The sequence below is a fragment of the Coffea arabica genome, chromosome 9e (assembly GCF_036785885.1).
Source record: "Coffea arabica cultivar ET-39 chromosome 9e, Coffea Arabica ET-39 HiFi, whole genome shotgun sequence".
In the NCBI taxonomy this organism is placed as follows: domain Eukaryota; kingdom Viridiplantae; phylum Streptophyta; class Magnoliopsida; order Gentianales; family Rubiaceae; genus Coffea; species Coffea arabica.
In genome coordinates, this window is record NC_092327.1 from 527,513 (window position 1) to 538,258 (window position 10,746).

At 47.2% G+C, this 10,746-nt stretch overlaps 2 protein-coding genes across 2 annotated transcripts; both read left to right on the forward strand.

Annotated features, from left to right (window-relative positions):
• The first annotated feature begins 5,983 nt into the window (after nucleotides 1-5,983).
• On the forward strand, nucleotides 5,984-7,385 carry LOC140014861 (uncharacterized). Its single transcript, XM_072066488.1, has 3 exons — nucleotides 5,984-6,576; nucleotides 6,692-7,040; nucleotides 7,242-7,385. The coding sequence occupies exons 1-3, from the start codon at nucleotides 5,984-5,986 to the stop codon at nucleotides 7,383-7,385; spliced, it is 1,086 nt and encodes a 361-aa protein (XP_071922589.1).
• Nucleotides 7,386-7,492: 107 nt separating this feature from the next.
• LOC140014862 (uncharacterized) lies at nucleotides 7,493-9,817 on the forward strand. The gene is made up of 4 exons (XM_072066489.1): nucleotides 7,493-7,903; nucleotides 8,165-8,591; nucleotides 8,763-8,956; nucleotides 9,440-9,817. Exons 1-4 carry the CDS (start codon nucleotides 7,493-7,495, stop codon nucleotides 9,815-9,817), a joined length of 1,410 nt encoding a protein of 469 aa, XP_071922590.1.
• Nucleotides 9,818-10,746: the final 929 nt, after the last annotated feature.

Here is a 10,746-nt window from a genome sequence, read left to right on the forward strand (position 1 = left end):
ATCGAGGACTTAATCAAGCGGGGTTACCTGAAGCAGTTCGTCCGTAGAGTTGGAGAACGCCAGAGGAGTGACACCCGTCAAGACCGCCAAGGAGAATCCCGTCGAGAAAATAATAGAGGCGAGTCCCATTGAGAAGGTGGCCCAGGAGTAGTTGCCGACCTTTTGAAGATCCTAGGGAGACGAGAAGATCTCCCCGAGATGGATCCCCTGGTTATGGGCCAAACATAGTCGGGCTCATCAACACTATAGCCGGGGTCCAACGGGAGGAGATAGTCAAAACTCCCGGAAGATGACCTACAAACAAGCTAATCCAGACTATGTTGAGGCGAGCTCTCGTCTTACTGAGACAAACACATATGGTTCAAGTGATCCCGTCCCAACTGTTTCAAGCAGTCATGAGGTCTTGGTAATTGAATTACTGACCAATAACTATATAGTGAAAAAGGTGTACGTTGACCCCGAAAGTTCGGTAGACGTCATATACTACCGGACTTTTGAAAATCTGAAGTTGACCAGAGATCAGCTCGTACCCTTGAAGACTCTTTTAGTAGGGTTCAGGGGACACGTTGTCCACTCGAAAGGGATGATTACGCTGACAGTGACAGTCAGACGACACTCTTGGTGCCGAACCGTCCCTGTCAATTTTGTTGTGATCAAAGCTGATTCCCTCGTATAATCTGCTTATGGGGTGACCCACCTTGGATGGTTGCGGGCTGTGTACTCAATGTACCATTTAAGTTTCAAATTCCCCACGCCAGTAAGCATAGCTGAAGTAAGCAGCGATGTCTGCGCTGCAAGAGAATGCTACCTCGCTACTATAATGTCTGAGTTAGATACCTTCGGTTTAGCTCGGGAGACCTTGTCCTACGCAAGAACTCAGTCAGTCGATCGGAGCCCCAAGGCAAATTAGCTCCGAAGTGGGAGGGGCCATATTGAGTAGTTGAGACCAACCAGAATGACTATTGTAAGTTAGCTTACCGAGATGGTACTCTGGTACCCCAAACTTGGCATGCCGAGAATCTTAAATTGTATTATCTTTAAATTATCTGTATTCCATTCCGAACTACTTGTGATGTATCTTCTGCTTACCTTCTTAGCATAACTATCTCGTGTTGTTAAAAAAATAAGGGAACAAGTAGAGGTGGAATAAGTGGAAGAACAAGCAGAAATGAGAACAGAAGAAGTGACTTCATTGAAAATATAACCACTACAAGAGTAGAAAAATTTCAAGTACAAAATGCCGAGGTTGAAGGCTCTTCTAAGAGCCTCTCGCCTCGGCTGAACCCTTTCCTGCGCCGGTCTCTTCTGCTGTCCCGTCGTCGAGCTCGCTACCCTCTGGATTCGGCTCGAAATCGGCCATCTCACGGTTGAATTCATCTCGCACTTCAGTTAGGTTCTTCCTGACCTGGATACCCTCAGCCATGCGATCACACAAAGCCTTGGCATTCTCATTGTAGCTGTCCTTGTCCTTGAGCAAGTCCAGTTGTTCTGAGGTGAGATAAGGAGCAGCATCTTGGACAGCTGAGGTGTAGCCAAACATGAAACTCGGTAGGGTCAATTAGCCGAGATCACGCGTAAGGGCCTCGGAGGTGCCGAAAGCCTCCATAGCCAAGCTCTCAGCTTTGTCAATAGCCTCCTTTGAAGACTGCTCCTCTTCAAGACGTCGGTTCTTCTCTTTTTCCAAGGCGGTCTTCAAGGAGTTCATCGTGGTCTCAACTTGCTCCATCTCGACCACCGCGATGTCTCTTTGCTTGAGGGCCTGATCTCTTTCCGTCTTGGCCAACTTCAGCTGTTTTTCTAGCAGGAACACTTTATCTAAGAGTTCGATTGAGAGCTGATTCTCAACCATGTTGGTGTACCTTTGCATCAGCTCGGAGAAGAAGGCCGAAGTAGAAGCCCAAACAACTGAAGCACTTTGCATCAACTCGTCAGAATTGAGCCTTGTGGCAAAGGCATGGTCCCGGGGCAGAGTGGAATGGACCAAAAGATGATGGGCCACCTTAGGGTCCTTGCATCGGTCATTGACACTGATGTCCCACTCCAGATATCAGCGCTACCCGGGATGCTTCTTGTCTTCCTCAACGGGTTGGGATTGCACGAGATATCGATTCCAAAGGGATGACCCCCTGACTTGCACTTCGGTAGTTTGAAACTGCTTACCCCAGCCCGGCGAAGGAGCGGCAATTGTTACATCTCGGGTAGCCACTCCTTCGGGAATGGCCGAAATTCGCGAGGCGTCCTCGGGAACGACTGTTATTGGTGTGCTGGCTATGGCACCCGAGTTACCTTTGTTCTTCTGCGCTTCCGAGGTCTGAATAGGAGCTTTCCGTTTCTGTGGCTTCTTGGCCACTGTAGCTGCGCCCAAGGTGATAAGGTCCGAAACTCTCACCACTGCAAAAGAAAAAGGGATTATTACTTAGAATCAAGGGAAAGAAAAAATAAAGTAATGAATTGAAGAATACAATATTTTTCAAGCCGAGTAGAGAAGTGGAGAGGGCGGTCCGAGTTGATTAGAGTTCGGCTGATCCCGCCGTCCACAAGAACCATCTCGGGATATGCCCAACTGTTGATCTTGAGACCCGATCCGAGGAGTTTGCAAAAACTCTCCTCTTCATGCTGACCCGAGGAAGGATCCTTGGCCAAGGTAGGCGGCCTCCACCAAAAATCCCTAGGGAAGTTCTCGGTGGGGACGAAAATAAAATTCTGTTTCCACTCCTTTATTGATGAATGAGAGTCCACCACCAACTTCGGCACGCTCTTGCTTCGGTTACTGAAATAGAACCAACTCTTCTCGCTCCCGCTTTTTTTGATGGTATAACAGCGGCGGAAGTGGTTGGCTGTGAGAGTTAACTCCTACTCTCGGCAGAGTATCTCAAACCCAACGAGGATGCGGACCGTATTCGGGATCAGTTGAGTGATCCTCACATCCCAGGACCTTAGGAAGTCCCAGAAGAATCTTGTTGTGGGCATCCTCAACCTGGCTTCCAGCTGATCGATATAGATGGCCACCCTGCCATTCGGGGATAGCTCGGTTGTCTGGTTCGCCTTGGGTGAGTAGGTGCTATAGTGTCAACGGAAGGGGTACCTGCGGATCACCTCTTTTGTCGCCGCCTCGTCAACCACACTGTTGAATAGAGGAAGTTGGCCGAAATCTATAGCCAAGAGGTCTGAAGGGGTGGCTGGCTCCTGTACTCATTCGTCCCGGGGCACCTCGGATCCGAGCTCATCGTTGTACAGCATATCAGATCCTTCTTGGCCTTGGTCTTTAGATGCCTCATTCCCACTGGTTATCTCAGCTTCTTCTTCCCTCGAGATCGATGAAGAACTTTTTTCCTCCTTGGCCGGGTCGGGCCTCTCCGCCGCGTCGTAGCTCGGCCTGACTGTTTCCTTATGTGTGCGAACTGTCCGAGCCATAGTACAGATGGTAAGAAAAGAGGTAGGTTTACTGTTTTGGGAAAAAAGAAGGCTGAAGTGGGCAGTTGAAGTAGTTCGGGTGTTCTCTCTCATTTCGGATATTTGATCTGATTTCGGACGACTCACAATAGGGGTGCTGTAAGTTTCTGCGGTAAAAGAATTAATGGCGAGAAAGGGTCCCCCTATTTATATAAGCATAGGGAAAGATGAAAGGGCAGCGTCCCTCGAGTTTCCCAAGGCTGAACCCTCTCTCCTCATTTATGACCGGCCATCATTCCTCCCCCTTGTCACACGTCTTTCACATACTGTCATTATGACTGACAGCCATCTCATCACCCTACGTCTTTCACTAATTTGACGTGTCATCACCCTGACACTCCGATGACTTTCTATGTTCACACGAAAACCCCAGAAAGGCAACCAGAAGCCTGTTCCTTCCCGAGGCTTGGAAGACTTATTGAGGGTGGTCATTTCGGCCCAGCTCTACCATGGAGGCTCCACCTCCCTGAACTCCACCTCGGTCTTAATTCCACCTCGACTTTTAGGGCGATCCGAGGTGAAATATTCCTGAGGTTCCAATATTCGTCCCGTTCATCTCGGCCATCGTGGTGGCCACCATGAGGTGTCACTGTGGTTGATAGGACGGCTGAAGTCAGGTCACAGACTGATACTTGCAGGGGAACAAGACGTCTTATAAAGCGTGTCTGACAAACCCATCAAGACAGACTGACGTGTTCAGCCTGTCAGGTCTTAGGAAGTTAAACCCAACCGTCATTCCTTCCCAATTGTCTCCTATAAATACAGAAATCTCACTCAAAGACTAAGCAGATACACTGTAAGCACTACACTATAAGAACTCTCTTACAACTTCTCTCTTAATTTAGATTAACTAGATCGTCGGAGGTAAATCGGGGGACTCTATCCCATATCTGGTAATTTAAGCAGGTGACTTCCGTGAGGCCGTACCCACTTCGGGAGAATTACTCCCACGCCTAAGTACCGCCTGTTGAATCCGAAAATCACCTCTTCAATTGGCGCTTTCTGTGGGAATTCGAAGACATCAAAGAATGAAATCCACGCTTTCTAGGAGCAGGAAGGTTCTCATCATTGCGGCTGTGTCCAGTGTTACAGCCCAGCAAGAAAATGCTTCTGAAGGGCATGGATCTCTTGAAGCACGGCCCACTAACGGAGAAGTCATGACCCGAATGGCTGAGTTTGTGACTAAGAATTCCAACATCTTTGAGGAGCTGGGAAGATATCTCAAGAGGCAAGGTAAGCAAAAGGTCGAATCCTTCAAGAGCAAATCAGAAGAATCCCCCGAGATCCCATCCGCGGAAGAATCTGATGGGAGACATTCCCTTAGAAACACCTCGAAACGAACCTCATCTAAGGCTACTTCTAAAATAGCCTCCATCTCCAAGGCTCTTTCATGAGGTTTGTTAGGAAAACAAGTTGAGGAAGAATCTCGGCTCCCGGGGAGATTAGAAGTGGATTACATGAGAGTTTCGCTTTTCACGGACGACATCAACGAGGAGAGGCTTCCTTCAAACTTCAAACGACCCGCTATACCATCTTATGATGATCGAGGTGACCCTGAGGATCACATTCATGCGTTCATCTTGGCCTTCCGATTATACTACATTTTCGACCCAACTATCTGTCGGGTTTTTCCAGTATTCCTGCAAGAGACTGCTCGAAAATGGTTCTGGGGTCTGAAACCTAGGAGCATCTCCACTCTGGGAGAGTTGGTGGACAAATTCTTGCACCGATTTATATCTTCTAGGCTGACGACGAAGATCTCGGCTTACTTGCTAAATATACAGTAGAATCCGGGGAAGTCCCTCCATGCTTATGTGTAAAGGTTTCAAGATAAAAGCATGCAGATACCTGATCCCTAGGAGCAGGTAACTATAGTTGCCTTCACCAACGGGTTCACCGTTGGAGTGTTCAACACCGGGGTACATAAGAAATACCCTCGCATACTTTGGAAGTTCCGGTAAAATGTCGAAAAAGACATACAGTCCGAGGACCTAAATTGCATGAAAAGAGAAGCTCAGGTAACTCGTTCGAGAACTGATTTCCGAAGGAAAAGAGAATCAAGCCGAGGTGAGGCTGGCACCGCTGGCAGATTCAAAAGTTCCAACCGAGATCGGCGAAGTGTATTCGATAGAACTGCTAAGAGAAAGTCATCTGTCCTTGATTCCAAACTCACTCCGTTAAATACCAACCGATCTCATATCCTATTTGTCATGAAGTAAAACCACCTCGGGCGTCCTCTCCTAAGGATAGTTGGGAAGAGAGAAAAGAGGAATTCTGACCTCTATTGTACTTCTAATCGAGATATCGGCATGAAACTGAAGATTGTAACTATTTAAACAAAGATATTGAGGATTTAATCAAGCGAGAGTACCTGAAACAGTTTGTTCGTAGAGATGGAGAATGCCAGTGGAGTGACACCTGCCAAGACCGCCAAGGAGAGTCCCGCCAAGAAAATAATCGAGGCGAGTCTCGCCAAGAAGACAGGCGGGGGTCCAGGAGCAGTTGCCAATCTTTTAAAGATCCTTAGGAGATGAGAAGATCTCCCCGAGATGGATCCCCAGGTTATGTGTCAAACATAACCTGGGTCATCAACACCATAACCGAAAGTCCGACGGAAAAAGATAGTCAAAACTCCCGGAGGAGGACTTACCGACAAGCTAATCCAAACCATGTCGAGGCGAGCTTCCGTTTTACTAAGACAATTACATATGGTCCAGGTGACCCCGTCCCAACTGTTTCAAGTAGTCACGAGATCTTGGTAATTGAATTACTGACCAATAACTATATAATGAAGAAGGTGTACGTTGACCCTGAAAGTTCGGTAGACGTCATGTATTACCGGACTTTTGAATGTCTGAAGTTAACCAGGGATCAACTCGTACCCGTTAAGACTCCTCTAGTGGGGTTCGGGGGACACGTTGTCCACTCGGAAGGGATGATTATGCTGACAGTGACAGTCGGACAACACCTTTGGTGCCGAATCGTCCCTGTCAATTTTGTTGTGGTCAAAGCTGATTCCACGTATAATCTGCTTATGGGGCAACCCATCTTGAATGCGTTACGGGCTGTGTACTCAACGTACCACATAAGTTTCAAATTCCTCACGCCAGCTGGCATAGCTGAGTAAGCAGCGATGTCTGCGCTACAAGAGAATGTTACCTCGCTACCCTGCAGGCTGACTCTTCTTCAACGACCGAGTCAAAGACTGAGGGCAGGAAGTCCAATATTCTTTCGATAGACTGCATAGACCCTCAACACTCGGGAAGCCTCAAAGGCTGGAGACCGGGGACGAGGTGGAAGAAATTTCCTTGGATCCTTCTACCCCTGAGCGAACCATCAGCATCGGCACTAGTTTGCCTGTGCCTCTCAACGGCGAGATGGTAAATCTCCTCAAGAACTACCAGAATGTTTTCGTCTGGATTGCCGAGCAGGATGTGGGAGCACCTCACCATCTCATGCTGCATGAAATGAATGTTGACCCTCGTGCAAAACCTGTTAAGCAGAAGAGGAGATACTTCGGCCCCAAGCGCAACAAAGCTGTGGCCGAAGATATAGATAAACTCTTACCAGCTCGGATGATTAAAGAGGTGCAATATCCCACCTGACTATCCAACCCGGTTATGACCAAGAAAGACACAGGGGGGTGGAGGATGTGCGTAGACTTCACTAATTTGAACAAAGCCTGCCCAAAAGATTGTTACCTACTGCCGAGGATCAATGCTTTGGTAGACTCGGCCTCGGGATATGAGGTCCTCTGTTTTCTCGATATTTTTAAAGGCTATCACTAGATAGGAATAAGCGAGGAGGACCAGGAGAAAACGGCCATCTTCACAAATCAGGGAGTCTACTGTTACACTACCATGCCCTTCGGATTGAAGAACGCCGGGACGACGTACCAGCAACTGATTAACCGGGTGTTCAAGTCCAGATAGGCAGGAATATTGAAACCTACGTGGACGACTTTCTTCTGAAAAGTAAAACCACCTCAAATTTTTTATCCGACGTGAGGGAGGTTCTCGGGGTCCTCCGTGAAACCAGGATGATGTTCAACCCCAAGAAGTGTTTATTTGGTGTCTTTTCAAAAAAATTCTTGGGATACTATGTGGCACGTAGAGATATAGAGGTCAATCCTGATAAGGTGAAGGCCATCCAGAAAATGTCTTCACCTCAAACTCCCCGAGATGTGCAAAGACTCACGGGCTGGTTGGCAGTTCTGAACCGGTTCTTGTCCCAATCTGCCACCAAAGCATTGCTTTTCTTCAAAGTATTGAAAAAAATTGATAAATTCTCTTGGATCGAAGAGTGCTACTGGGCTTTTGAACAAATGAAGGATTATTTGCACCACCTACCCACCCTTACTTCGTCGCGAGCAGGAGAGACGTTATACCTTTACCTCTCCGCTGGTGAGGAGGCTGTGAGGGCAGTGTTAATACAAGACGATGGTGCCCAGGTACCAATCTATTATGTTAGCTGAGTCCTCCGCAGGCGAGAGACTCGATACACCCGAGCAGAAAAGCTCGTGTTGGGGTTAGTCCATGCAGCCAGGAGGTTGAAACCTTATTTCCTAAGTCACCCCATATTGTTGAAAACAGATCAGCTCATAACACAGATACTGTCGCATCCCGAGACTTCTGGACGCCTCACCAAGTGGCCTATTGAGTTAGGGGAATATGATCTGACCTATGAAGTTCGGACTGCCATCAAGGCCTAGGCACTGGCAGATTTCTTGGTTGAGCTCACCTTTCCGACCAGCCAAGAAGCCACCCCGGAGGACGCCGAGCCGCAAAAGTGGACCTTATATGTAGATGGATCGTCCAATAGTGATGGTAGTGGAGCTGGACTGCTCCTCAAAGACTCTCACGGAGAGGCATGTTCATATGCTCTCCGATTTGATTTTACCGCTTCCAACAATGAAGTTGAGTACGAGGCAGTCATCGCGGGCTTACAGTTAGCTCGGCGGTTGGGTGCTCAGCGTATTTCAGTCTATAGCAATTCTCAACTCGTTGTGTGTCAGGTGCTGGAAGAATATGAAGCCAGAGAGAAAATCATGCAATGGTACCTCTCCAAGGTCCATCAGTTAGTAGCCTATTTCAAATCTTTTGAAATTCAAAGGATACCGAGGTCCCAGAATAGGCGAGGTGATGCCTTGTCCAGGCTAGCCTCCACCTTGTTCTCTACGCTCAACAAAACTGTTCTCGTAGCAATTTTAGCCTAGCCGGGTTATCTGGAAGACAAAATCTACCTGGTGAATTTGGGGGACACTTGGATGAGTTCTCTAGTCAGATTCCTGGGTCACGGTATTCTTCCAGATGACAAAGTCGAAGCGAGGAAAGTTCAGCGCAAGTCAGCACGGTATGTACTCTGCGACGGTAATTTATACAAGAGATCTTACCTTGGACCATGGCTGAGGTGCATTACTACTGAGGAGGGGGAGGACGTCCTGAAGGACATACATGAAGGATTCTGCGGGGCGTACATTGGCTACCGGATGTTAGTCAAGAAGGTATTGCTTATTGGCTATTTTTGGCCGACCATACGACGAGATGCCCAACTCCTAGTTCTTTGCTGTCCTTCCTGCCAGCACCATGCTCCGGAACACCACTAGCCCACTAATTTCAAGGTCCCCATCACCTCTCCTTGGCCTTTTGAACAATGAGGGACAGATATCATTGAACCCTTCCCCCGAGCCGTAGGCAATTATGCCTATTTGGTGGTGGCCATTAATTAGTTTACCAAATGGGTAGAAGCCGAGCCCTTGCGGAGTATAACCAGCCTGGCTGTTTAGAAATTCTTCTAGAGGTGTGTCGTCTGTCTCTTCGATTTACCTTGAGTCATCATTTCGGACAATGAAAAATAATTTGCAGACAACCCCTTTAAGGCATGATACGAGAATCTTGGGATCAAATAATACTTCACCTCGGTGGGTTATCCCCAAGCTAGCGGACAGGCCTAGAACTTCAACTGCGCACTTCTTCATGGCTTTAAGACCAGGTTACATCAGTTCAGATCTTCTTGGGTGGACGAATTTCCTAGTGTGCTATGGTCTTATCAAACCACGCTAAGGTCCGCTACTCAGGAAACTCCATTTTCCTTAACCTATAGGTCTGAGGCAATGGTTCCCGCCGAGTTTCTCACCCCGAGCTCTCGGATAAAGGCTTTCACTGCCGAATCAAATGAAGAGCAGCGAAGAATCGATCTTGACCTAGTTGAGGAGAAAAGGGATGCCGCAGCAGCCCGAGTCGCCTTGTATAAGAATATTCTGGCTAGCTACTATAATGTCCGAGTCAGATACCTCCGATTTAGCCCTGGAGACCTTGTCCTGCGTAAGAACTTAGTCAGTCGATCAGAGCCCCAAGGCATTTAACTCTGAGGTGGAAGGGGCCATATCGAGTAGTTGAGGCCAACCAGAATGGCTATTGTAAGTTGGCTTACCGAGATGGTAATCTGGTACCCCGAACTTGGTATGCCGAGAACCTTAGATTGTATTATCTTTAAAATATCTATATTCCATTCCGGACTACTTGTGATGTATCTTCTGTTTACCTAGTTATTTTCTTAGCATCACTATCTCGTGTTGTTAAAGAAAATAAGGGGACAAGTAGAGGTGGAATAAGTGGAAGAACAAGCAGAAATGAGAACAGAAGAAGTGACTTCATTGAAAATATAACCACTACAAGAGTAGAAAAATTCCAAGTACAAAATGTCGAGATTGAAGGCCCTTCTAAGAGCCCCTCGCCTCGGCTGAACCCTCTCTTGCTGTCCCATCGCCGAGCTCGCTACCCTCTGGATTCGACTCGAAGTCGGCCATCTCGCTGTTGAATTCCTCCTGCACTTCAGCTAGGTTCTTCCTAGCCTGGATACCCTACATTTTAGACCTTTATACCTTAAATTCCCAAGTTCGTCTCATTTAAGTCTAATCAATAATTATGTTTGTAAAATTTTTGGGTTTGGTTATCTTGATTATTGATAGTAATGTGCAGGAAATTCTGCAAATTTTTGTTACTGATAGTAAATGTGTAGGAAATTTCTAATTGTAGGCTACGTATTCAATCCCCTACGAAAGAGGTGGTTCCAGTGACAAATACTTCATGTTTAGTTTCAATTTCCAGAATGTAATTCTGACCCTCTCAAATTATTCCACAAAACAAGCAAAGTCGTTACATAATTTAACCTTTTACCACTATATAAGCCTATCACGAACAACATTCAACTCGAACCCGAAAAGCTTAGAGGATTTGATAATGCAAGTCAAAAAGACCATCTCACTGTTCATTCGAGATGGTGAAGTCTTGC

Excerpts from the sequence above, each read along its gene's own strand:
- LOC140014861 (XM_072066488.1), top strand. The coding sequence starts at position 5,984 with ATGAGAAGATCTCCCCGAGATGGATCCCCAGGTTATGTGTCAAACATA. Across the intron at positions 6,577-6,691 it reads ACGCCAGCTGGCATAGCTGA|ACTGCATAGACCCTCAACAC; the intron begins GTAAGCAGCGAT and ends TTCTTTCGATAG. Across the intron at positions 7,041-7,241 it reads CAGCTCGGATGATTAAAGAG|ATAGGAATAAGCGAGGAGGA; the intron begins GTGCAATATCCC and ends GGCTATCACTAG.
- LOC140014862 (XM_072066489.1), top strand. The coding sequence starts at position 7,493 with ATGATGTTCAACCCCAAGAAGTGTTTATTTGGTGTCTTTTCAAAAAAA. Across the intron at positions 8,592-8,762 it reads GAGGTCCCAGAATAGGCGAG|ATGACAAAGTCGAAGCGAGG; the intron begins GTGATGCCTTGT and ends GTATTCTTCCAG. Across the intron at positions 8,957-9,439 it reads ACCGGATGTTAGTCAAGAAG|ACCAGGTTACATCAGTTCAG; the intron begins GTATTGCTTATT and ends CATGGCTTTAAG.